The sequence below is a fragment of the Callionymus lyra genome, chromosome 1 (genome assembly GCF_982586985.1).
Source record: "Callionymus lyra chromosome 1, fCalLyr1.hap1.1, whole genome shotgun sequence".
NCBI lineage: Eukaryota > Metazoa > Chordata > Actinopteri > Syngnathiformes > Callionymidae > Callionymus > Callionymus lyra.
In genome coordinates, this window is record NC_141818.1 from 12,914,995 (window position 1) to 12,941,316 (window position 26,322).

Consider the following 26,322-nt stretch of genomic DNA (forward strand, 5'->3'; position numbering starts at 1 on the left):
TTAGATCCGGTCTCTCAAACTTGTTATATAGTTTTATATTAGGTCTGAAACTGAAAACGATAATTAAGGGATAACTCTGTGATATAATAATCACATCAAACCAATGTTTTTACTCTACGGATAAGATGGGACAGACAACAAGAATACAATCAAAATGAAATCAAAATGGTCTTGAATTAAAGTGAAATACAAAAAAAATCCCTAAGCATCAAAATATAAATCATATTCAAATTAAATATAAACATAAGAGCAGCTGCTGCTGTGAATATGTTCTCACCATCACACCAACTGCCAAACATCCCAAAAGTGTCTTTAATGTAAGGTAATGAGTGACAGAGACAGACTTTGTTATTTTGCTCGCACCTTTTCCTTCATTAACACCTTTATTTTCTGCTTTAGCAAGAAGAAAAAAAAAAGGAACATTAAAATGTCAAGTCGAAAATTATAGCACTGATCACGAGTTTCTGAAAGGGTTATAAGCTAACCTAAGATCAATGGTAGACACTCACTCTAGCCTCTAGTCCAGGGGTCACCAACCATTTAGATATCGCGAGCTACGCCAAGGCCACCAAGCTACTGAAAAATGTATACTCCTTTTGCAAGAAAAAAGGTTAATATCCAATATATTACTAATACTATAATAAATAGATCACAGACTTGTTTTTGCTTTTTTAATGAGAAACTCTTGAGTTGTTTCTTGGTGAAGGTGACCCTGAGACCCAAAAACAAATGTGTTTGTGGGTCACTGTGAATGACCTCAAAACATATTTGTTCTTGGCCACCGGGTCACCTTGACCCAGAGGTAACAGGTCGACCTCATCTGTTGTAACATGACAAAAAACTGTTTCCTTATAGTTATCATTTGGTCATGGTTCCTAAAAGCAAGTCTGAAACTGATCCGGTAAAAAACTATATTCACCAGCACTTTTTTTCCCTTTCTTTTTTTTTTTTTAAAAAGAAAGCAAGCACAAGCCCGGAGGCTCAGAGTGACTCTTACACATCACCTCGGGTTTTGAAGATGCCTTTATGCTTTGGCCAACAGCCAAAGAGTCCATCCTCACGGCTGTGGTCGCAGGATGACAGCGGAGCTCAAGGGGACCTTAAATAAGCTGCTCTGGAAACAACTGAGAGCACTCAGCAGGGGGCGAACCAAGTGGAGCTTTAAAAGTGAAAAAAAAGGGGAAGAGCTAGCAACGTATAGATTAAAAACCCTTCTGATGTTTCTATGAATATCTTATGAACTCATCAATTATCTTGTCCACGTACAGTACATTTACAATACAGTGGTGGTTTCATAAGTATGGTGTAATTTAAATACAATACATTTAAACACATTTAAATAAGTGTGATTAGGCTAAAATAAAAAGCAATTAAAGGGTTAGGTAATCAAAAATCTGTTCTTTTTTAGAGTTATAGGCAAAAATGTTTGTTCATTTTAATGTAGCGACTGGAGCTCAGTTGTCTTCGTCTTTATCTTCGTCCAAAAGACGTTGACGAAAATAATTGTTCCATACATTTTTTTTAAGTATATATTTAGGCTAGTTTGTAGCAGGAAATGAAAAGAATTGCAAGTGATACAGACAGGTAAATATCACGAGTGCTTCCAGCACGCATACATTTTACTAGAATTGTTGCATTATTTACCCAGAGAACTTCCTGTCTGAATCTTTTGTCGCTTCTTATTCTTAATCATTCTTCAAACTTCTGCTACATACAAGTCTATAATATAGACTCTAGTTGTTTCGAACAATTCCTTAGTCGAGGCTTCAATGAGATGGACGTTACAGGTATTTGAGGTATTTCTATGTTTTTAAGTGTGTAATTCGGACGAAGATGAAGACAAAGACAACAACTTGCTAGGTTCAAATGAAAATACATTTCCGTCTATAACTCTAAAACAGATTAATCTGAAGATAATCCCAAACTTTAATCGACATGAGGATGAGAAGAAAATGAGTGAAGCTTGATTTTGGGGGAACCTACCCTTTAATATAAATAACCAAAGTATTTTAAGAATAATACATTCATGGGTTGCTTTAAGAAACCAAGATTTATGTTTATTTTCGACATTCTAAATACCCATGTTTTCCTTGAATAGCATATTTCAATTACTTGTTTTAATCAGAATCACTACTCGTGGAGAAAGAAAGCATGTTTCGGTTGGACAAACAGACCTTTATGACGACCTGGTTAAACCTCAGTTTGCAGAAGCTGCTCTTCTCTGTTCAACCTTCACCACCCTGAGAAGAGCCATGCAGTGCTCTACAAAATCACAACGCAGTCTCCAATCCCTTTTTTTGTCTGTCCTAGAGTGCCGTCTCTCTCAGAGAAGTGGCCCGAAAGCTATACTTTTCAACTCCAATTTCATCTCAAATGTGACATTAGAGTAGCTTTTAGTAGTGGAGCAGATACAGAAAAAAAAAAGAAAAAAGGTCGGGCAAATTTGCCAGCAAAGCACCACCTTGCAGGAGATAAAGGTCATCTTATGGTTCGGTGCAGCAGTTTCTATTCTAAAGAATCATTGTGCTTACTCAAGGCATGTGGAAAAGGTTATAGATCAATTAAAATTATCAATGACAGGCCAGACTAGCACAAAATACAGATAAAAAATTGATAGAAGGGGAGAGCACATAGCACCTAGTGAATAAATAATGTCAGTAACTGACACACGATGGTTTGAAACCACCACAAGGAAAGGAGCAGTTTATCTTCTGGACGACTTGATGGACGACCTTCTGGCAGTGATTGCCAATGTGGTGATGAAACAATTTGAGCTGCTGGTGTACAACTAGAGAAAGCTATACCTTGTGTGACCAAAATAAGGTCTTTTTGAGATTATGACTTATCCCGCTCACGAATGTGCTGCGCACAGTAGCAAGAATATTAGGGCAACGCTAAAGGGAGTCTGAGAAACACATCTTTCCATTAGCATCAGCAGAAATGAAAGAAAGACAGATGCACTTCTTCATTAGTTGGAGACGGTGGGTTTGGCTGTGTAGCTGTGGTGCCTTCTTAGCTGCCGGTAAAATTCCTTTGGAACATATTCTTCTATGATTTTTCCAGAGCACTTCACTTCCTGCAAATGCGTCTTTCTGGCCACAGAGTGGAAAGAGAGGGGGGAGTTGTTTCGAGTGTTGGTCAGTGTGGTTTATGTCAACTGGATGCTTGCCTGGAATCTGGATGAGGGTAAGGGGCTTACAATTACATCCTGCATCGGATGTAAATTGGATTCAACTTGGTGCTACTTGACAATTTGTTGCAGGGTTGGCATTGGATTTTTATAAAACTGTAGTTTCTTGAACCCCCTAAATATGTTTCAGAAGAACAACATGACTTTTATAAAAAATACCTTTTGAGACTTTTTTTCAGGGATACAGTAACTTTTATTAGAACCAAACCAACCGTTTGTGCCATATACTGTATATATAAATGATGTAAATAGTTGAGGAAGTGTGTATTATTCTTGGGAAAGAAAGAACGGCATATTTCGAGAAAATATTGGTTGGATACACTATTGCAAAATTGCTAAAATGAATGAAAGAGTGAAAAGAGTTATTTTTTTTCAGCTATAATGTGTTGATTAAATACTATCTGAGATGTTCTAAAGAAGTATGGCTAAAGATAAATAGTAGAACAATAAAAGCGCATTGAGTAATTGTTCGAAAATAAATGTGGTCTATAAACGACACTGGAGTCAACTTTGTTACCCTTTCACAGGTGCTACAGAGGTAACTTATTGGGCTCAAAATTACTGCCATGTACTGCTTTGTGTCTGGACCAAGCCTTGTTTTTTTCTTAATTCGTCTGCAAATTCCCAAAAAGGCAGAAAATAGTTGCGTGTTAACTACCCACTTATTATTAGTGCTAAAATAGCGTGGTTATGCTCATTTTTTCCTGCATCTCATTCCAAAGAAGGTTTTGAATTCATTTACATATTTCAACATATTCACAGTTTTTTAGCATCTAAGTTCCTGGGCAATGCCTGGTACCTCAGCAAGTATGACATATGTTCAAGTAGGACGGTTAGTTCATGCCTACATCCAGATTAGCTTATGTAAAATAACTCATCCGGCTGTGTATTGCAGTACAAGCCATTATAAGTTTGAGAAAACTAAAGTTCAAAAAAGAGGAACAATAGGTGGTGCTTGAATCAATGTAAAGGCTGAAACTCATTAGGATCATTTGTCTGGTGAGGACTGTTTTAAAATAAAATATTAATCTTGAACAATATGTGCCCAAAATGTGCCCAAAACACTGCCCTTAATGTGATTTGGGCACATTGTGGCCATCTATGCAATTTGCAGGATAATACGAAAATTGTGCTGTTTTATATTCATAATAAAGCTATTAGAGACTCTCAGACCTGGTTTTGGACGCTCGACTGTCATGGTTTGTGTTTGTAAAAGACAGATTTAAGGTAGAATGTGGAACATCTTTCGAGAAATGAATGGTTACCATCTCAAAACGGAATAACAGTCACTTTTTTAGTTGATCACAAACTAATAGACAAAAGAGGATTTCAATAACAATGATTCGGTGCAACCTGGACACATCGTCAGTGATGGTCCTGGGGGGTCATAGGGTGTTTCCGGTCTTACATCAGACTTGGTCCTAACTTCACAACTCTCAGCAGCTTCCATTATGATCTCGATGGCTCCTCACCTGTGCAGTCCGCGAATCCCCAAGAGTCCTAGGACCCATTAAAGAGACTTGTCTGCGAAGCCCATGCAGCCCACTTCAATAGGCCCCGCAGCGAGCCATCTTTTTCGACACTCAGCCACCAGTTTAGCCTCTTCCTTTCCTGCGCTTCCTCCATTCGATCCTCCCAGGGGACAGTTTCAACACCACCTGCTCGCTCGCCGCGGACATCAAGACCATGTCCAGTCGAAGTGATGCTAATGCGACGACATCAAAGAAAGACCCCTGGGTCTTTCTGGGCATTTCAGTCGGTGCCACAAAAGAAGCAAAGTTTCAAACAAAGCTCCTAAACTTGGGAGCCAACAGTTATTGTGTATCATTTCATGAAAAGAACGTACAAACTCCTAAACCAACCAAAGAAATCCATCCTCCATTTCTTCAAGGTTTGTCCGAAAATGGCTACCTGGTAATGGACACCATAATGTATTTCCTTTCAAAGTGCAAAAGAAAAAAAAAACACTCTAGCACATACAGGACACCAGAATATGAATGCAGTTTGTGTTCAGCTAGTCTACCAGCGCATGTGCTTTTAATGCTTCCTACAGCCTTTCATGCACAACTCATTATTAGCCGCAAAGCACATCCTCTGTGTGTAATGCAGCCTCGAAGATGGCCTGGAAGTGAGCAAAGACTGAGCCATTAAGGAGTTTCTTCTCTCTTTTGCGGATGAAAGCGAAGTCTAAGATGAGCAGCAGGTGCGAGTGACACGTACAAACCATTGTGACGGATGCAATACTCGGACCAAAGCCGTAAACAGAGTGTGATTGCAGTGCGGGCTGAGGCAGGCCGACTAGCAATTATCAATACGTGATCTGTTGCTGAGCCGATGTTCCACGTACAGTGTGAGGCTCTCTACGATCAATCAAGCTGATGGAATATTTCGCAGAGAAACCTGCAGGTATTGATCACACAGCAGAATAAGAAAGCTTTTTTTTTTTTTTTTTAACCAATTCAATTTTTCATGCTGGAGTGAAAAGCATGGATAAAAAGTATATAGGAATACAGCCTATTCCCCACAAACCAGTGATTTCATTAGGTTTTATCAATACACCAATATACTGTGGTGTATTTTTCACGATACTGTATCAATATTCAAGAGCCGTGTTTCAATTTCTTTTTCCTTGGTTTATATTTTCAATAAAGTGTGCGTAAAATAAAATAATTAAATGTTTTAATTCATAAAATAGGTGTTTGTTTATTGTTTACAAACATTATGTCCTCCGCAGTCAAAGGAGCAATGAAATCCTGTGAGATCCCAGCAATCACTGAGGACGAGAGGATACGTACGACTGCAGATGCTTTAAAAGCTGATGTTTGGACCTATTTCTTCGTCGAGAGTCATACAGTTTTTTATTTTTTTAATACCTCAACTCTAGAGTCAACTTATCGGGCAAAGATATCGAAGATATCGTTGTTTGAAATGTATCGTTTCATTGACAATGTATCGTATTGACAATACACATCCTAATTTTCATCCATTTTTAGTTAGCTCACAGCTTTTTTAAGATAGCAAAACCATATTTTACGATATTTCAGAGCTTAAATCCATCTGCTCTGTTTTGAATTTAAACAGTTCATTTAATGTATCAGCAGATGTGATTATAATGAAGGGAAGGACAGAAATGGTTGAAATTACCTTGTGTTAGTTATTTCCTAAAAAGAACCATGGATGTTAATATTTCATTCAACTCAATAATATCTAGTTACCACTATATTAAAGTCTTCTTAAACAGATTTTATCATTTAATTGCATCAGCGTGCTCGATATGAGGATTAATTGCATTTATAGACATGCGTCTGTATCAGTGTTTCCATCTTTGTCACCCACGGTTTTTCCAGGAAACTCTCAGCGTGCATGCATATGAAATTTATTTTCAACAATCACAAAACATAATCATGAACTGAAGCTCATTAATCATTAATGTGTGTTGAACATCCACTTGTCTCTTAATGTTCTGTCAAAACACAAGCAAATCATTGTTATTGAAATCCTCTTTTGTCTTTTATCTTCCTTACAAAACACTTCCCTTGTCTACCTTTCAGCTCCGTAATGATACATCACACCATATAGTTGACATATCCCTCCACTTAGTGCGTTCAAACCTGTGGGGATGAAGACGTATCACGGAAACAAAGCTTTACTGAGCACATAAGACGCTCCATCGCAATGACAAGATTTGGAGATTTTTGATATCAAAGACTCCAAGAAAGAAGTATTTTAAAGAAGACTTTTTTTGTGGGGCTGACAAAAATTCCAATAAAAAAAAAGATTGTGTAGCTTTATTGTGTGGGGGTTTTGTGTCGGCTAGTTGAACATCTAGCTAATGTCTAATGTTATGTTCACCCTCTCTTCACAGAAGCCTTGGACTTGGAGTGACAGAACCAGTCAGTGTGAAGCGATGAAACTTAGAAACCCAGTACCTCTGTGTTCCAACATCGTGTACAACATCAGACCTATTTTTCACTTCTGGAGACAACATCAGCCTGGATGGAGCTTTTTGTTGTCCAGGAAAGCACTAGAAACACTATTCCTGTAAGTTTAGAAATAAAAATGAACTGGAAATGTGCTAAAAATGTGTAAAAAGTGATGTTGATCTTGATGGAATATCATTAAAAAAAAAGGATTGTTCTATATCGAAGTAAAGGTATGGGTACTACCTACTCATAATCTGTCTAATTTAAGCTTGGTTAACATTTCGAGCTAAGTCCTAAATCCGATACAGATTTTAAAAAAAAAGATTGTGATACTTTGACCTCCGATATGTTTCATCGTTTAATATCAATATTATTAATGGTTTAATGTCTTGCTGCCATTCACAGATGCAGTTAACTGTAGAATAAAGCAATACATCATGACAAGCTGAAATACCCAGGTGAAATTAGTAAAATCTCCCCTAACCATGTAATGTAATACATATGGTTTAAGTTTAATCAAAATTAGACATAATATAATTTTATTGTTGTGTTCTGACCCCCTTGTGGAACCTTTACCTTTATCTGAAAAAGTTAAATCCTTAAAAACTTAACATAGTACATGATCTATTTCAATATTAAGTGTCAAGCAGTTTGGGAGTCTATACGACATTGACGTCAGTGGTACACACACACTATCATACTTACTATTTTATATATATATATATATATATATATATATCCCAAGTATCAGGATGTGTAGCGTATAGGTTCTAATAGTAACCCCTAAAGTGATCTAAGAGTAAATGTATCAAGTTGGACAAGGTCTTACCAGGAGAACACAAACCTCTCCAATGGTTGTATTTTACTTTTCTAGTCTCTTCCAAACTCTCAGTCACTTCCTTGAACTCCTACTTTCAAAAGTGATTTACTTCCTGTCAGCTGATGGACATTTATTCACTGCTCAAGGACAGTATTTGTGTTTGAGACGCTGCCAGATCAAACAGATAAATCATCCTCCAGGGAAATGTGTAAAAAGTAGGGGTGCAGAGGTTTTACGCTCTGACTAATTCATTATTCTGGGCTCTCGTTTTTTTTTTGTCTTCGGAATATTGATTTCAATATTTCAAGGTTCTTCTTTCAGAGAGTGCTCCGACTTACTGTGCTGACAGTGGACTCCACTGAAGCCTGCAGGACACTTGCAGATGTAACCGATGAAGGTGTCGCCTCTGTAGGACTCACTGATCTCGCATATTCCTTTGTTGTGGCACGGGTTGGGATGGCAGGGACCTGTGTGTAAGGAAAAAAAGAAAGTTGGTGAAAACTGAATGCAAACTACTGAGACACTCTTTTCAAAGACAAAACATGTAAGTAAGTAGGTTTTATTTTTAAAGCGCATTTAACAGACCAGTGTCACAAGGTGCTTTAACAACAAAAGGATACAGTTGAAATACATTTAGAAACGTTGGTTTGAAACAAATCGACAAACATAGCAACCCCAAGAAAATCTATAAAAAGCTTGCACGAATAAATCAGTCTTGTTGATGTTGTCTTGATGTTTCTTGAAGGAGTAGGTACATATGTTTCAATTAAATAGTCTACTTTTTTGGGATAGGGTAAGGATAGGGGTAGGGATAGGGATAAATATAGGGATAAGGGTAGGGATAGGGATAGGGATAGGGATAAAGATAAAGATAAAGATAAAGATAAAGATAAAGATAAAGATAAAGATAGGGATAAGGATAAGGATAAGGATAAAGATAAAGATAAAGATAAAGATAACGATACAGATAAAGATAAAGATAAAGATAAAGATAAAGATAGGGATAAAGATAAAGATAAAGATAAAGATAAAGATAGAGATAGAGATAAAGATAAAGATAGGGATGAAGATAAAGATGGGATGGGGATGGGAATGGGAATGGGAATGGGTATAGGTATAGGTATAGGTATAGGTATAGGTATAGGTATAGGTATAGGTATAGGTATAGGATAAGAAAAAGGATAAAGGATAGGGATAGGGAAAAGGATAGGGATAGGAATAAGGATATGATTAGATAGGGATAAGGATAAGGATAACGGTTAGGGTAAGGATAAGGATAAGGATAGGGTGAGGGTGAGGGTGAGGGTGAGGGTGAGGGTGAGGGTTAGGGTTAGGGTTAGAGATAGGTTTAGAGTTAGAGTATGGGTTACGGTTTAGATAGATAGATAGAACTTTGTTGATACCTCAGGAGGTCTCCTTCGGGAATTAGGGATTAGGCTTATGTACCCACAATTGCAGGTTTAGATGTTATATTATCAATGGTTATCACCATGCACAAGAAAATGAATTACATTTTAATATGAAGACTTTGTGAGTCATGTTTTTTATTTAACTTGAACTTATGTATTATTGGCCTTTTTGTCATAAAATATCTTAATAAACATAGTAAAAAAAAAATGTCTTGCACGTTGTTGTGGGATTTATACTCAACAGATATGAGGTCTTTCAATTTTAAAGTAGATCAGCCCGGTAAAAGTAATGTGCTACTGTAATAGTTTTTTGTTTAATGTGTTTATGTTGACCACAAGAAAGCAATGTATTTGTTTTTTCGATCACTGCGGGGGCCTCATTTATCATGTCCATTGTTATCCATTCAATATTCTGGTTTACAAAACACAGGGTGGATTTGCCTCCATTTGGGAATTCACCCTCCAGTGTGTTAGAGAATTTCATAAATAAAAGAAGGAGGTGATTAATTATAGTTGGACCTGTGCCGTGCTGGCTCCTTTGTTTCTTAATGTTACTGTAGCCGGACACTTGTTTGCAACCGGGGCCTTTTGGAAGCATTACAAGTTATTAAAGGCAAATAAACCTGACACGGTCATTTATTAGTTCAGAGGCAGCAGCGCCCATGGAGAGGTGCCATCCAACACCTCCAGCAGTATCTGAGCTAACCAGCAGCCTGAGTGTGTAACTGGGCCTTGAGGCAGTTATTGTTTTCATAACTCAGAGAGCTGCCAATAGGCGCCTCATCTTTAAAACATCACGTTTCACAAGTATGTGCATGTTGTCAAAAATTTTAAATTGGATGGGAAAAGCCTTTTTTTGTGATGTTAATGTAAATCTGTTCAGCTTACAGGATGATAAGAGACAAATTCAATTATAGCAGCATATGCATTGAAATTGCAGAAGGCAGTTTTAAGTGTAATATTGAAGTAGAGATTTATCATCACAAATAATCATTGATGAAGTTGGACGATTATTTATTCATTATTAAAAAATGTTTTATTAGATGGGGAAACTAACAAACAAACATTGGATGTTGGTTTAAAAAGTATTTTGAAGACGCATTTGATGACGACTGGTTGAAGTGCTCGGTTAGATTGCAGCAGAAACACATTTTAAATCTAATAATCACAGACAAATTCACAGATATCATTGTGTAAGTCAAAATCGGGATCAGGATTGAAACAATTTCACACTTTGTTATACTATACAAGTCATTGTGTAGTCAGACCAACAAAAAATTTGATTAAATTGAACAACACTCCTTCCCTGTAGGTCGGGCCTGCAGTTTATAATGACATTACATGAATTGATTAATACATAAAATTATTTGAATAATACATCTTTATTTAATTTTTGAACTGTAAAAAATTCAAACCAACAATGACATTATGGACAATAAAACGAATACTTGTTAAAATGACACAAAGTAAGTGTAAAAATATTAGGCCATACGAAATAAAGTGCAAAGAAACTGGAAAGTTTTATATACACCAATTGAATATTTAAACATATATCTTCTAATATAAAAATAAAACACTGTGAAAAGCGATTAATCTCCAATTTTCCAGTAATATTCATTCATTATTTTTTGACATTATTCTTTTCTCAAATATTAGCTGTATTGGTTTTAGCTGTATCCAAGTCAATTGGCTCACCAAATTGAGACCCGGACTCAACCCCATTGTTTTTTTTTTTTATTTAAATTTTGTAAATGACCTTTTTTACCTATTCTCTCTCAGCATGTTCCCTCCTGTGGTGCGACAATGATTGCATGGTTTACTTAACAAAATGAATGTCCACAGGGGGTTTCCAGCCAATCGGCTGCCATGTGAGAAATGTGGTCGAAAAACCAAATGGCTGCTCTCTGGGACTTCTAGTGTTAAAATCAATATTGCATTCTACTAAATCGCAATGTCAATTTGAGTTGGGAAAAATGTTTTCCGTCTTAGTAGGAGATCTTTTTGTGTGTGGATTATTTCAGTATTGTTTTGTGTAACCCTAGTTCAAAGTTTGAGACTTTAACATATTTAAGTAACAAAATTGCTATTATTTAACTTTATTTCTCTTTAAGATCTTAAGAAATAACCTTAGGTAGAAACACAAAAAGCTTTGTCAAAACATTTCAACATTCATGTACACAAGTGAACGTGATTGTCTTGAGCTATTGTTGTAAGAGGGACATGGCGAGTGAGCCCGACATGGACGGATCAGGAGAACAGAGGGAAAACTTAAAAGCGAGAGCCACGCTGACAGGGAGATGGAGGAGAATAATCCAGGGATGCTTGTTCCAAAAATGATGGAATCTTACAGTGGAAAAGAAGGCATCAACTATAAGAGCTACATCGACTGAAAACCTCAGCTTTTTCCAGCTTTAAAATGAGATTTTATTCATAGTCATACTCCTTCACAGTTTGTCTTTAAATAAAGTGTCTATAAAATAAAATAATTTGACTATTATTATTATTTTGTTTTATTTGATTTACAATTAACATGCAATTATTGACGGCGTTCATTTTTGTGTTGCAATTAAGATTCCGGACACTAGATGGCAGCAGTTATTAAGTTGTGTTTAGCTAAAGGAAAAAAAAATTTCGGCAATGACTGAGGACGAGAGGAAACAACCACCTTTAACTGCTTTTAAAGCCGATTTTTGGGCATATTTTGGCTTTCAGTTATATCACTTTAACCAAAAGAGAGTGCAACAATTGCAAGACGTGAATAAAATTTGGTGTCCCCTAAAATCCTTCTGAAAATTATGCAAGTGTGTCAAAATATCTTGCACTGAATATATCTAATCTTATCTCATATATGTATCTTGCTCTAGTGACTACACTTAGAGCTGGTAAAAAAGGAGCTCCTGATTGTATATGCCGACTGCATGGCCAGCAACTAAAGGCAAAAAGAAAATATATAATGAACTCCGACAAGCAGGTTCACGGTGGAATTACTTTGCCTCTGGATATAAATGACAAACAAGGCAGTGCTGTCCAAGTCATGTTATTTCAATGCAAAGACTGGGATCAGTAATAGCAGTACATTGGCTAATCAGCTGAGCAGAGGAATGTATAATAGCTTTCACTAGGACTCTCTCTCTCTCTCTCTTTCTCTGAGGGAGAACCGGTGACACGATTCAGGGTTGTTTTGACGTGACAATCTATAGTCGCTCCAAGTCCTGACAGCCTCCCTAATGGAGAGTGCACAAGGCAAAATAAGCCAGGGGAGGAAGAGGTGGGAAGAGAGAACCACAGCGGTTTGAAAGTGAATTCAGAGACAGATATCAAAAGGAGCTCTATGACAGCTACATTAAAGAGGCTTTTTTTTCTATTATATTAAAGATCGAAAAACAACGATATTTTCTCACAAGAGCAGTGATTTATGAGCCTGCATGACAATCCGGGAATGAGAAGCTTGAGTTGCACATTGTTTCACGCTGAAAAAAGACAACGCCCACTAACAACATTAGAGATTCATTGAATCCCGGTGACATTACCTCATTAGCCAGTATGGGAAATATTCCGACTCAGCACATTCCATCAGAAAAAAATGAAACAGGTAATGATGCAAACTCAGTTGGCTAATAAGAAAACACGGTGGGAATATTTACCCAGACTGAGACAAGACATTATCATGCACGACGTTACCTCAGGTGTTTAAAAGATTGTTTGAAACATTTGAGTGCTTCACAGTAGATCACACGAATTAAAATCTGAATTTGTACAATGTATTTTTTGATACCAAGACAGTCAGTGGCCATGAACCAAATCAAAAGAAGGGGAGAATAATAAAGAACCTTTTTAATGAAAGATAAAAGAAAGAAAATAGGTCACTTATTTACTTATATAAGTGTGTTACACAAGAAAAAAATGTTGTATTGATGGAAAATAGCTTGAGTTTCAAAGGGTTGCTTGCTTTGAGTTGACAACTTAATGTATGGAAAAGTCTGAAAAGGACGCATACCAGGTTTACTTGGACAGGCGATCAGGAAAATCCTAACCTTTGTATACTTCTTTCAAGAAATTTGTTCTTGTATCTCGGATCATCAATAACTTACGATGGAGTATAAAGATGCAACAGCAACAGACTTGCTTTAGAGTGAAATCAGTTTATTATTTGAATCTCTCCTTGTAGAAGTAAGAGTTCTAAGAATTACATTTCCTAACCTGACTCTATATAAATATATAAAAGCTCAAACATCACTCATGCAATGAGTGAAAGACATGTTCCAGGCCACGGTGACATGGATAAAAACAGATCACCACTCGAAAGTCAAGCGTCTGTCAGTTATTCTCATTTATGTGAGAGTGTGAAACATGTCTGCAGGCAAACACCAGAACCTTTTTTTAATGTGTGTGACTGTCATCTGCTACTCTGGCAGACAGGCCAGCAGGCAACCCGACAGCGGGACTGTGCTGAGTCAATTATGAGAAAATTATAGAGAAAAATAATGACACTCAACGTTGTTAGCCAGCCGCTAGCTTAAACGCTCGCTGTATCGCCTGACTCCTTCAAACATCACTTCTTTTTCCTTCTTTGTTTTAGGAGTATTACATTTCACAATGTGTTGTTGAAGCAGATAAGAATGAGGTATTAACACACACTTGACTTCTTAAGAGGAATATAATTAAGAACTGAGCCTCTCAAAGAAAACAATCCCACTGTAATGTCTACGATCCGAGAGAAAGGTCTCACAGAGTCGATTCAAATGTGGGGCACTGTGTCCCTACACTAGAGCTCATTTACCGCTTTACATCACCGGGGTCATCAAGGGTTCACGACCCATTAGACCCTTGAGATGTTTCATGGTGAAGGTTTGTGTGGATCCAAGAGAAATGGGTCATTAACCTTTAACCGTGGACTATATGGACGAGGAGTGCGAGAAGAAATACATACACTGATACACTATATGATGATATCAACAGTGATCATTTTGTTTATATATATATATATAGTGCAGTGTATAATGTCAGTACTTCCTACACATCATAAGGAACAACTTAATTCCACGAGATATCAGCGATAACTGAGGACGAGCGGATAGTATACAGCCGGCACCAGCAACCGTAAAAGGATAGAGCAATCACAGAATGCTACTAAAATTGTGTGTCTCCTAAAACAATTGCAAAAATTATGTTTTTTTTAATCGAAATTTATTTCGTATCAAATAGTAATGTGGGCTAAATATATCGTATCATAACATATTCTGAGTTAAATATATCCAATTGTATCATAAGCGGAATATATTTCAATGTATTGTGAGTTGAATATATTGTATCGTAACATATTGTGAGCTGAATATATCGTATTTTAACCAATTGTGAGCTGAATATATCGTATTTTAACGTATTGTGAGCTGAATATATCGTATTGTAACGTATTGTGAGCTGAATATATCATATTGTAACATACTGTGAGCTGAATATATCGCATTTTAACGTATTGTGAGCTGAATATATCGTATTGTAACGTATTGTGAGCTGAATATATCATATTGTAACGTATTGTGAGCTGAATATATCGCATTTTAACGTATTGTGAGCTGAATATATCGTATCATAACATATCTTGAGCTGGATATTTATTGTATCGTAATATATCGTGAGCTGAATATATCGTATTATAACGTATCATGAGCTGAATATATAGTATCGTAACATATAGTGAGCTGAATAAAACCAATATTATCATGAGTTAAATATATCATATTGTATCGTATTTCGAGCTGAATATATCGTAACGTAACATGTAGTGAGCTGAATAAAACCAATAGTATCATGAGCTGAATATACTTTATCATAACATATTTTGAGCTGAATATATTGTATAGTAAGATATTTTGAGCTGAATATACTGTATCATAACATATTTTGAGCTGAATATATTGTATCGTAAGATATTTTGAGCCGAATATATTGTATCGTAAGATATTGTGAGCTGAATATATCGAGAGATTAGTCTATCGCTAAAGCCTTTGTAAGGATTACATCAGATTGAATACATATACTGTATGTGTAAATATATGGTAAACCTAGATTAACAAGGAGATTTAATCCATTTTAAGACATTAGATATTTTAAGTTAAGGTCCCAGTTCTCTAACCAACTTGTTTAACATTTGTTGAATGCAAAAAACTGAAATCTAAGTAGGTGTTTTACTTTAAGCAAACATTGACTTAAAGGTGGACTAGAAAAAGTTCTTGTTTTAAGACATCAAGACAAAATGAAGCCTGGCTTACTTGTTTTAAGTTTAAAAGTCTGTGAATGTAGTTAGAATGATTTTCTTACATAACAAGACTATTGTTTTAATTCAAGGAACGAAACAAGTGTATATTTTCCTCATCCTAATGGTATTATTTTAACTCTAAGAGCAATTTCTGTCTTCAAATATCTTGAAACAAGAGTTTTCTCTAAACTTGTCAGGTGTTATACGGCTCAAATAAAGTCTAATCAGACAGTTTTTACTGGAAACAAGATTTAAACACCGGCTTAGATTTCTGTTTTTGCAGCGTAGAATCCCCAAAAGAACATATTTCACAAGTCAGAGGAGTGTGAAATTTACATGGAAGCTGTGCAGCTCTGAGAGTGCAGTCAGCCAGACCACAAAGAAATCTGACATGGCCTAATTATGTCGAATCTATTTTAAAACATGTTTTTTTTTTGGTTTTTTTTCTACATGATAGCTTCAGTGGTTCAGGGGCTCATGGTCACTGCACCCATTCTTCAACCCCTTGGTATGATGAAGGTTGGCACCGTGGCACCCGTATTACATCAGTGATCCCAGCAGGAGGCTAAGAACAGTGGAGCTTTTAGAGAGTTCCTGGTCTCCTGTGCCCTTGCTCCTCTGCCATTTCAGCACATCCCCGTCCGACGGTCGGACAAATGCACTTAGACTCCAAAGTAGCAAGAACAAAATGACTTACAATATGTCAAATAAATATCCAAATTGTGGCGGTCACATTGAGGATCAGCATTAGTCTAGCTCAGGGAAAGACAGGAGGGATGGAAAAGGAGACTTGTCAGAGGCAAATGCCAAGGAAATGTCAGAGCTGCATTCACGCTTCACTTAACTACCCTCCAAAGTTATCTGACGTCTGATTCCACTGGATAAATGAGAGACTCCAGTATATGGTAATTTATTTTTTTTGGGGGGGAAGCAATTATTCTTTTTGAGAGGATGCAAACCTCTCAAGATGTCCAGAGTTTTCTGATGGGCTCAGCAGGGGTGTTGTTTCATCAAGTACGACTTTGTGATCATTTTGTCAGGAGTCAACACATCATTATCATATATTTTGTTAAATGTCACATTTTGGCAGCTACTGTGGTAGGAACGAAGTTTAAATGCTGAACTTTAGCTTCACTTCAACTGTGAGAGAAGAAATTTAAAAAAAAATGTTTCCATTGGATTTTATGATTTGAAAAGTAATTAATAAGTCATTTTTTCTAGCCCTTTCGGATCTTCCCAATAATCAGACCATTTCAAATGCTTAAAAAAGTTATTAAGATGAACAGTCATCAGTCAGTGATACATTTCAATGTTGAGGAATGCGTGATTGAAGCGGCAACGTACCACAATCGTCAATAAAGTTGCGAGGTTTTGATGTAATGTTCATACATGTGATAATCACGTAGATTTAAACATCAGTTGATGGTGGGCAGACAAACGTCGCCGCCATCTTGTTAACTCACAGTGCTAACGCTGGGTCCTTCCAGGTAATATATTATCGAGGAATGTGAAGTGCTTTAAATAGTTAATAGCATCATAAAGTCTTGATCATGGGATTAGCCCCTGGTTACGACAACTTGGCACCGCATGTTTTAATACCCGGTACGACCGATGCAGTTCCTCTAAAGAACAAGGGTTTGGTACTCAGCACTACACATACCAGCCAATACAATCTTGTCATTAACTGACTGCTTTTATTACCTCATGACTGATGAAAAATGTGCCTTGTTGTGTGCAATAGAATCTAGATTCTAAAGCATGGTAGTATTCAATCGAACCTTTATCGAAGGAATCGTAAGCGAAATCGAATTGTGAGGGAATTGCCAATGCACACCCCTGCTATTTGTTTTTATTATATTAATATTTATATACCTGATAGTTTCCCTCTTATGATACCTTTGTTAACCTATATGTCAACATTTTAACTTAATTAATTTAATTAATTTAGATCAGTCAAAGTACAAACAAAATCTTTATTATAGTGGGTATCATGAGTAACTTGGTATGTCCCTGTCCGTCTCTGGTTACCGTATTTTTCCCACTATATGGCGGACCGGATTATAAGGCGCACCCTCAATGAATGGCCTATTTTAGAACTGTTCTCATAAATCGGGCGCACCGGATTATAAGGCGCATAGAATTAAAAGATACACTCAAATGTTTGACTCGGGTTGCGTGTACAACAATCAAGACACACTCGCTCAAAGCGGTGGCAGTAATCTTACTCCATAGCCCTCCGCCATGATATGACATGAGTTGTTAATCCCACCACGTGATGACGCAATGGCGTAATTCCGCCCACGGCGTGTTGGCTCAGTCGGCGCAGAGTCATGAAAGTGTTTGTAAACAAGTCACCCACCATTATATATATATATATAAAAGGCGCTCCGGATTATAAGGTGCCCTGTCGTTTTTTTGAGAGATTTAAAGGCTTTTAAGTTTGCCTTATAGTGCAGAAAATACGGTAAGTCTGTTTCGATTGTCAAACCAGTGAAGTACTCTAATCTCATTTCTAGTTCTGAACCTGCTCAAGCAAACAAATAAAGTTGAAAAGTAAAAAGTAAAAGTAAAAACAACAGACTCTTCAATTTACTTCAGATACCAAACGGTCTGTTCGCACACATGGATGCATACTTTGAAAGTGATCTATGAAATCAGACGGAAGAAAGCAGTGATGCAACCCACAGATCTGCAAAATTCACTCTAATTTACATTCTTTCGCCAGAATACCTGACCTTTAAGGCATTCCAAGTATTACCCAACCTGTGTGCACAACATCATGAACAGCTTTTCATTTTAGATAAAACAAGAAGTTTAAGTCACTTTCTCACTTTGATGAAAGACGTTTTGTCTGCCAGTATAGAGTAAGAAGTTATACAACTCAAAAAAGCGTCAGCGTCGGAGAAACAAAGCCTCTGGGTATTTTCTATATTTTAGCAGGGGAAAGATTAGGGATCGTTGAAGGGCTGATGGTGTAAACACCGACTCATTAAAATGTATACTGTTAGCAGCAAGCACCGGCTGTGACAGGTAAGTAGACTGCCTGACACTAAGCAAAGAAATATGTTTTACTTTCTACACTTTCCACATCAACATGGATAGAAGTGAGAGTTAAAGTGTAGCACAAAGTGATCTGATTATGTGTCGAAAACATTGTTGTGTTGCGTTCCTCACGTTGAAAACATGATACATGTGATTTAAAAATAGACTCAAAACATGACATATAGAGAGTGTGGACATTGAAGAGATGATGTTTCCAAGATAGAAAAAGACACGATCCCATATCAAAGCACACGCTGCACAGAACACTTTCTAAATGGATGACAGGTTTTATGAGACATCCCTGTGAGCTCTCAGGCGGATAAGCAAGAAGAAGATGAAAGTGAAAACGGCTGACTATCTTCTAAATAAGAGTACACTCAGTTACTCATTATACCGGATTGAATTTTCCAGTTAAAACACTTCTCTGCACACGATGAGTTGGATCAGCAGCGTTGAAACCTGCGAGCAATGTTGCAGTCGTCCAGGACTAATGTCTCCGATTTGGTTTTGGATAATGTGACACGGGGTAACGCGGAAGGAAAAATAGTTTTTTATCAGGCGAGAAGCAACATATACACTCCACGACTCCACGAACGGACTACAAAAGAATCACAGTAAACCTCTTCAGAAGCATTTTCTTTTCATTTGCAGCCATACCCGAGACACAAAGTCACTTTAAACACTTTTGTGCGCGATAAGAAGATCCATTATAACTCTGGAAATAAAAGTATTAACAATGGTTTTATCGGCTTTTAAGCAATAAAGGGAAAACAAAATCCAATATGTGTCACATTTGTAGAAGTAAGTGTTGTTCTCCAATCTCTTACATTCAATTTTCCTTAGAAGTTTTTAAAAGCAGTGGAATCTCGAAAAAGGCACCAAGTAGATTATTGCCATGTAAAACTAGGGGTGTTTAATGGCAATAATCTAGTGATATGATACATACTGTATCACGAAACAGGGGTAACAATACGATATATTGCGATATATAGCAATACTATTGGAACACGGATATATTTGTAGTTTTGTCAAATACTTGACTTTGGTGTTGCAGAATTTACGGACCACAAGGCTGATATCATTTGGTTTTAAACCAAAATATTCAAGAGCATCAGCTAGAGTCAACTGTATCCTCTCGTCCTCAGTCATCACTGGGATATGCTTCCCTTTGCTTTGGAATAATAATGGACCTAATAACTGCTTCTATTTATTGCCTGAAAGTTTAATTGAAACACAAAAATGCAGTGAATATTTGCATGCTAATTGAAAATATAAACAAATACCTTCAATAAAAAAACTATATGTTAAAAATCAAAACTGATTTGAAAGCTAAAAAAAAGTATACAGTGCTAAAGAATATCAATACAGTATTGTGACAAAAAGCAAAATAAAGTGATATATTGGTGTATCTATATTTTCTCATACCTCTTTACATTTTTATTTTTACATTTAAAATTCTATCTTCATCCTTTTTTTTCTTCAAAAAGATTGTTAGCTTAATCATTAAAGTAATGCAATGACACCCATAGTTCCTGAGCATCTTTTTTAGCAATAAATGACAACAAATGTTGGCGCCAGAGCAACGTGGAGATTATTTTATTCATTTAATTTTTAGCTGTTAATTTTAAATTGTCTTTGAATGCATCACGACACTTCTAGAACCCAAAACAAATCCGTCAAATCCGTTTGATTCAAATGCTAATCCACCAAAACGTCGTTGTCTGGTTCTTGTCCCATTGTCATGAAAATCGTATTGAAATGCAAAATTAATTGTGGAGGTTATTTTGCAAACAGACGGACGGACAGATGTTGGAAAAATGTAATAATTGTTTGAGACTGGAAAGTTTTTGAAAATGTATCAAGAAAAATAGACACCGGCTGTGGAAACAATAGCTGGAAGTCTTTCGTGACTAATGACCGGTTGTGTGGTCTAATGTGCCGCTTTCCACATCATTGTGTCCTATTTTCTCTCCCGGTCCAGTTCCAGGTCAATAGTCGCCAGTCACACCTAATTTAGGTCCATTTCTTATCTCACAATAACTTCGCCTCCATGATTCTGCTGACATTAACACAGATAGAGGCTGAAAAAAACACAATATTAGATGTTTTAACAGCAGGAATTCAAACAATGGTTCATAATTAAGACCTATTTAAATCTTTTCAGAAAGTGGTTAACACTTTACTCAACGCCGTGGTGCCAGAATCTCAGTAGCCAGTCAAACAATGACCTTGAGTCGGAACCGGAGATACAATGAAAAATCAATTACAATACCGTGACACGTGAACACAGCGTTTCAACCATCAGATCCAGCGAACTCAGACAAGTGAAACCCCCACAAAGTGACCCAGAAAAACACAGACACAGACGTATTCACACACATATTCACACAATACAGATTAAAGTCAAATCCTTCGAAGCTGAAGCAAAAGGACAGGGTATCTTAACGTCTTAACGTAAGACAACAACAAAGTGTTAAAACAGGCGAAGGGGAAAGTGTTTCGCAGAAAGTAGGGTTCATATTTCAAACAAACGTTAGAATCAAAGGGTAGAAAAAAAACAGCTCTGTGGTGGAACATCATGTGCTGCTCAAGGCAAACTCCTTTGTGGAGTCGGTACATTCTCGTTCTGACTGCATGGGGTTTCTCCTCGCACGCATTCCGAAAATACATATTTGGGTCAATAGTTATCTCTTAACTAATCTAATCAAATCTCCTTTGTGCCGTCTGTGTTTTTGTCTTATCTCGGAGTTCTCTTTTTTATCTTGTCCTTTACAGAGGTTTACAGTATATTTTCAAGTTTTATACGATCATACGTTTGGAAACATTCACCAGTTTGTTTTCTTTACATCATATTTTCAACAGAAATCAAACAATTACTTCCTTTTTTTATTTTACGGAACAGATTATTTACTTGTTATTGTGTTTATGTATTATTGATGTTATAGAATGTCAACTCTATCTATGTTTTTTGATTACATGTGTCATGTGAACATTATGTTTGTCATGTGAACATTGTTTCCAGTGTCAACACTGCGTGTTGTGTGATCATTTATTTAAGCCGTGTGAACATTGCGTTTTTCATTTGATCATTTGTGGGTCATGTTCTCCTTTATTAACATCATGTGAAAACGTTGTGTGCCATGTGAACATTGTGCATTATGTGAATATTATGATATTATGTGTGACATTATCTGTGACCATAAATGATGTGTGCCATGTGAAAATTGTTTGTCATGTGATAATTTTTGTGTGTCTCTCAACATTATGTCTGTCATGTCATCATTTATTTTATCATGTGAACATAGTCTTTGTCATTTGACCATTAATCTGTGTCATGTTATCAATATCATGTAAACATGTTGTGTGTCATATGATCATTCATTTTATTGTTTATCTATTCCATCTAAATATTGTGTTTTTCATGTGATAATTTCTGGGTCATGTTATTATTTATTTACGTCAAACTTGTGAATACTTTGTGTCATGATAACATCATGTATGTAGTGAGTCATGATAATTGATTTGATAATGTATGTATGCCATGTGAACAGTTTTTTGTCATGTGATCATACTTGTGTCATGTGAACGTTATGTTTGTCATGGTAACATCATGTATGTAGTGCAAATATGTGTGTCATAGGATCATTTATTTGATAATGTATGTATGCCATGTGAACAGTTTTTGTCATGTGATCATTATTGTGTCATGTGAACATTATCTGTGTCATCTTAACATCATGTATGTAGTGCAAATATGTGTGTCATAGGATCATTTATTTGATAATGTATGTATGCCATGTGAACAGTTTTTGTCATGTGATCATTATTGTGTCATGTGAACATTATTTGTGTCATGTTAACATCATGTATGTAGTACAAATATGTGTGTCATAGGATCATTTATTTGATAATATATGTATGCCATGTGAACGTTTTTTGTCATGTGATCATACTTGTGTCATGTGAACACTACGTGTGTCATGTGATCGTTTATTTGATTATTTTGACTACGCCATATGAAAATTATCTTTGTCGCGTAATCATTCACTTGTATCAGTTGACGATTATTTCTTATATCATCTTATTTATATTACCTTCGTCACGTGACCATTTATGCGTGTCATGTGTTTGAACTTGGTGTTACTTATTTAACTGCATTCATGTTATTATTAATGACGCTCCAGCTAATTGCTGTATATTTTATTGTTGACCATGTAAATGTAAATTGTTTGTACATTGCTTAGTTCTTTGAAGTCTTTTTATATTCTTCGCTGGAGTAATTTCTTCACGTTTTCAAAATGAGACCACCTGTAACGAGGCGCGCCGCTGCCATGATCAGCGGAACAATTCAGAAAATTGAGTTCCAATGTTTTTTGTTTTTTTCTCTTCCCAAACACACATGGAGACGGAAATGAATGTACAATCAGTTTACGAAGCATAAAGATTCCCCACCTGCTGCCGTTGGATGCTCACCATCTGCCGCTGTTGACGATCACAAGGAAAAAAAGAGGAGGGGGAAAAAAAAAAGAAAAGAAAAAACCACGTTAGCTTGACCTCAACTCGCACACGTGTTCCGTGACGATGAACACCATTCAACACTTAATTGGGCTGCCACATCTGCTACCTGTAGATCACAGAATCCTCACTTCTGAAACACCCCTTTTTTTTTACTACGCTGATACATGGCACTGTCCTGGTCGGTGGCCTTTGACTAATACGTGTTCATCGTTCTGGACCAGAGTAGGATTAGTCCCAGTGGCAAACACGCGTGCAGAATCCCAGACTCCTCGGCTGGAATCCAGCCGTGATTTGGCCTGTCCACCTTCATTACGGCACCTCTCCATCTCCATCATGGCTCATGAATTTGCTCTCTGCAAAAAAATTAAGCCAAGAAGTTGGATGCAGAGGAGCAAGCAAGGGCGTCGGATGGACACGGACGGTCGTCGTTGACTGCGTTAATCCTCGTCTGGCACGAGGACCATTAGAATAAATGATCCAATGTTCGGTGTGGATAAACAACAGTCGCTCATACAAGCCTAATTAAAAAAAAAAAGAAAAAATAAACAAGCCTATTACTCATCAAAAGCTAATGATACAGCCCAATAATGAGCACGAGCGTCTAATGAACGCATGATTCAATGTCATCTCCATGTTTACAACACTTGAATACTAATCGCGAATGCAGAACGCAAGTTTCGGTTACAGACACAGACATGAAATGAAGCGATAAATCCATCGCCCCGAAACTAATCAACTTAAAATTCTAATCTTAACTCTCGACCACTGCAGGATGGATTTTCTGACATTTTTTCTCTTCCGTCCTTGAAAGTGAAGGACAAAGAAGGAGGGATAGACGTTGTGCAAGTGGGGTTCGGCTCTAAAAATAAAAAAAAGAGGATAAAATGAAAATGATTTTCTAAAATAGGGTTTTATAACAATGTGTTTAAACTGCTGCATAGTTCCATTGAGCAAGACTATAACTATTAAAAACACTTGAAAAAACATGTTAAAACTGCTATTTTAATAAAAAATAATGCTATCAAATGATCACAAATTGAGTTAAAAAGGTAAAAACCTTTCTTTATATGCTCTGTTATTTATTGCTTTTCAGTTTAGTTTCTAAGTATGACTCATTATATCACAGCTTGTATTGTTTTTTTTTTTTTTTTAAACCTCTCATAGGTGCACGTTTGATGTCCAACACTGAGTAAATGTTGTTTAAAGTTAGAATTGTTTGCAAAGTTTAGTTAAAAAAGAGAAAAATAGTTGCTGTGATGACTGAGATCTATTTGTTTTAATTTATTATTATTTGTTTGTTACTTTGTTTCAATTTTATGCAATTCACAATTGATTTTTTTTTTAGCTTTTTTTTACACTTAAGGATAAAATCATATTTAGACTTAAGTAAAACATTGTGAACTTTTACTTAATTTCCAACACATATTGGTTGTGATGTGAACTTGGCGTGTGTCTCACATGTCAACTAATCTGGATCTTTACATATTAAATATTCTCATCGTCATAACAATGATGTTTAATATAATAACGCTTAAGGAAATATTAATGTGTTCGATGACACCAAAAAGGCAGGAATAAAAGTACAAATAGAACGCAGTGATGTTCTTGATGAAATTTCAAATAATGAATACAATAATACGACTTAAATGATAATTTACTTACATTAATTTTGAATGTACCAGAACAACAACTAAGAGCTTGAACTTAGTATTGATGAAAAACTGTTGTTAGACAATAGATTGTATTTATTTCTGTCTCTTTGTCACTGGTGAAGCTTAATAATAATACAATAAATACATAAAAAAAACACCGTGTTGAACGTTTAAATTAAAAGGTAACTTGATCTGAACTGGAAAAAAAAAACATGTTTAACATTAGATGCTTTCTTTGCATTTTCCCATGAGAAAGAATAACAAGACGTTCTTCACTGAACTAACTGTGGTTTTACTCTCTTTGTAATTGTATGTTTTGTGATACTGTTGTTGTCAAAAAACAGGTGTGACACCACTGGTGTGTAAAGCTAAACTTCAATGACAGTTGGTGACGAAATAATAGACTAAAGCGTGATTCAACATGTCATAATCAAACACAGCTGGAACAGGTTTGTAACCTAAATCTAAAGCAGTCGGGATGAGGATCAGTACAATTTTTTAGTTTTGACGACATGGCGAAAAACCAAGTAGCTATAAAATAGAAAAAGCACTTCAGTCTTAAGGCCTCACTGCTTTCTTCGACTCTGGATGCCCCAACTGTCAAACATGATCGTGTCCTAGCCAAGAAAAACAAGTCACAGATTCAAGAGACTGAAATCCGTTAGTGTAGCATACTAAGTGAGACATTTACACACACCTTTGGCAAAAACTGACTTAAAAAAAACGGCAGTTTTTGTGCAACCAATTCCTTGAATACTTTTCAAACGTGTTGCTAATAGGCACAGCTTGGTGACGATGTTTTGAAGTTATTACTCTCGTATATAAATCTCAGCGAACAAGAGGTTACGAGAGCTGACTCCATTATGACGTAAAAATGGTCTTCACTCCTCTTCCAGCCAGCTGTAATCACGCCCGCTTTGTTTATACAACGAGTCCTTTGGAGATGGAGACTTCAAGATGAATGACAACGTCATGAAAAAGCTCAATGTTTGACCAATCACAGCGGAGTGGGCGTGGTTAGCGTAAACAAGATTTGATCTTCAGAAAGACTAAGCATTTTCAGTGGACGTGGCTAAAGCACATTTTCTAATGTAAATATTTCAATAAAAAGATAGTTTTGTACAACAAAAACTTGCTGATGAATACAATAGAGGTCAAAGACCTACTTAAGAAACACTTGCAAGTTGCACTTAAAAGAAAAAAATTCTCAGAAGAAAGAAAAAAGATGTTCACACAACCGGCGTGGGTTGAAACACCGAATCTTCAGTCACACAGTTGTGTGCATCTGCGAGTAAATGAACGCACAAGTAGCTGTTTTCACTTTCACCTAAGTGTCATTACAGTAGCTGCAAGTGTTTTGCTCCATATCTCGTAATGGTATAAACAAGTACATCAAACAAGGACAGTAAACAAGTGGTGTAGCAACAATTCATGTTTCCATGGACAGTAATATAAGTTCCTAAGGACAGTTTAATGAATTTCCAGAAGTGCATAAATCAAACTGGACCG

General features: G+C 36.4%; 1 protein-coding gene across 2 annotated transcripts in view; it reads right to left on the bottom strand.

Moving 5' to 3' along the window:
- edil3a (EGF like and discoidin domains 3a) overlaps positions 1 to 26,322 on the bottom strand; it is a 125,904-nt gene that overhangs the window by 70,798 nt on the left and 28,784 nt on the right. The window contains exons 2-3 of one of the 2 annotated variants that reach the window (XM_087794417.1): positions 23,096 to 23,125; positions 8,272 to 8,400 (exon numbers count right to left, since the gene is read on the bottom strand). In XM_087794417.1, coding sequence (XP_087650543.1) covers positions 8,272 to 8,400; positions 23,096 to 23,125 — 159 coding nt within the window. The remainder of the gene's footprint in view (positions 1 to 8,271; positions 8,401 to 23,095; positions 23,126 to 26,322) is intronic. The other variant, XM_087794425.1, reaches the window with a different exon arrangement.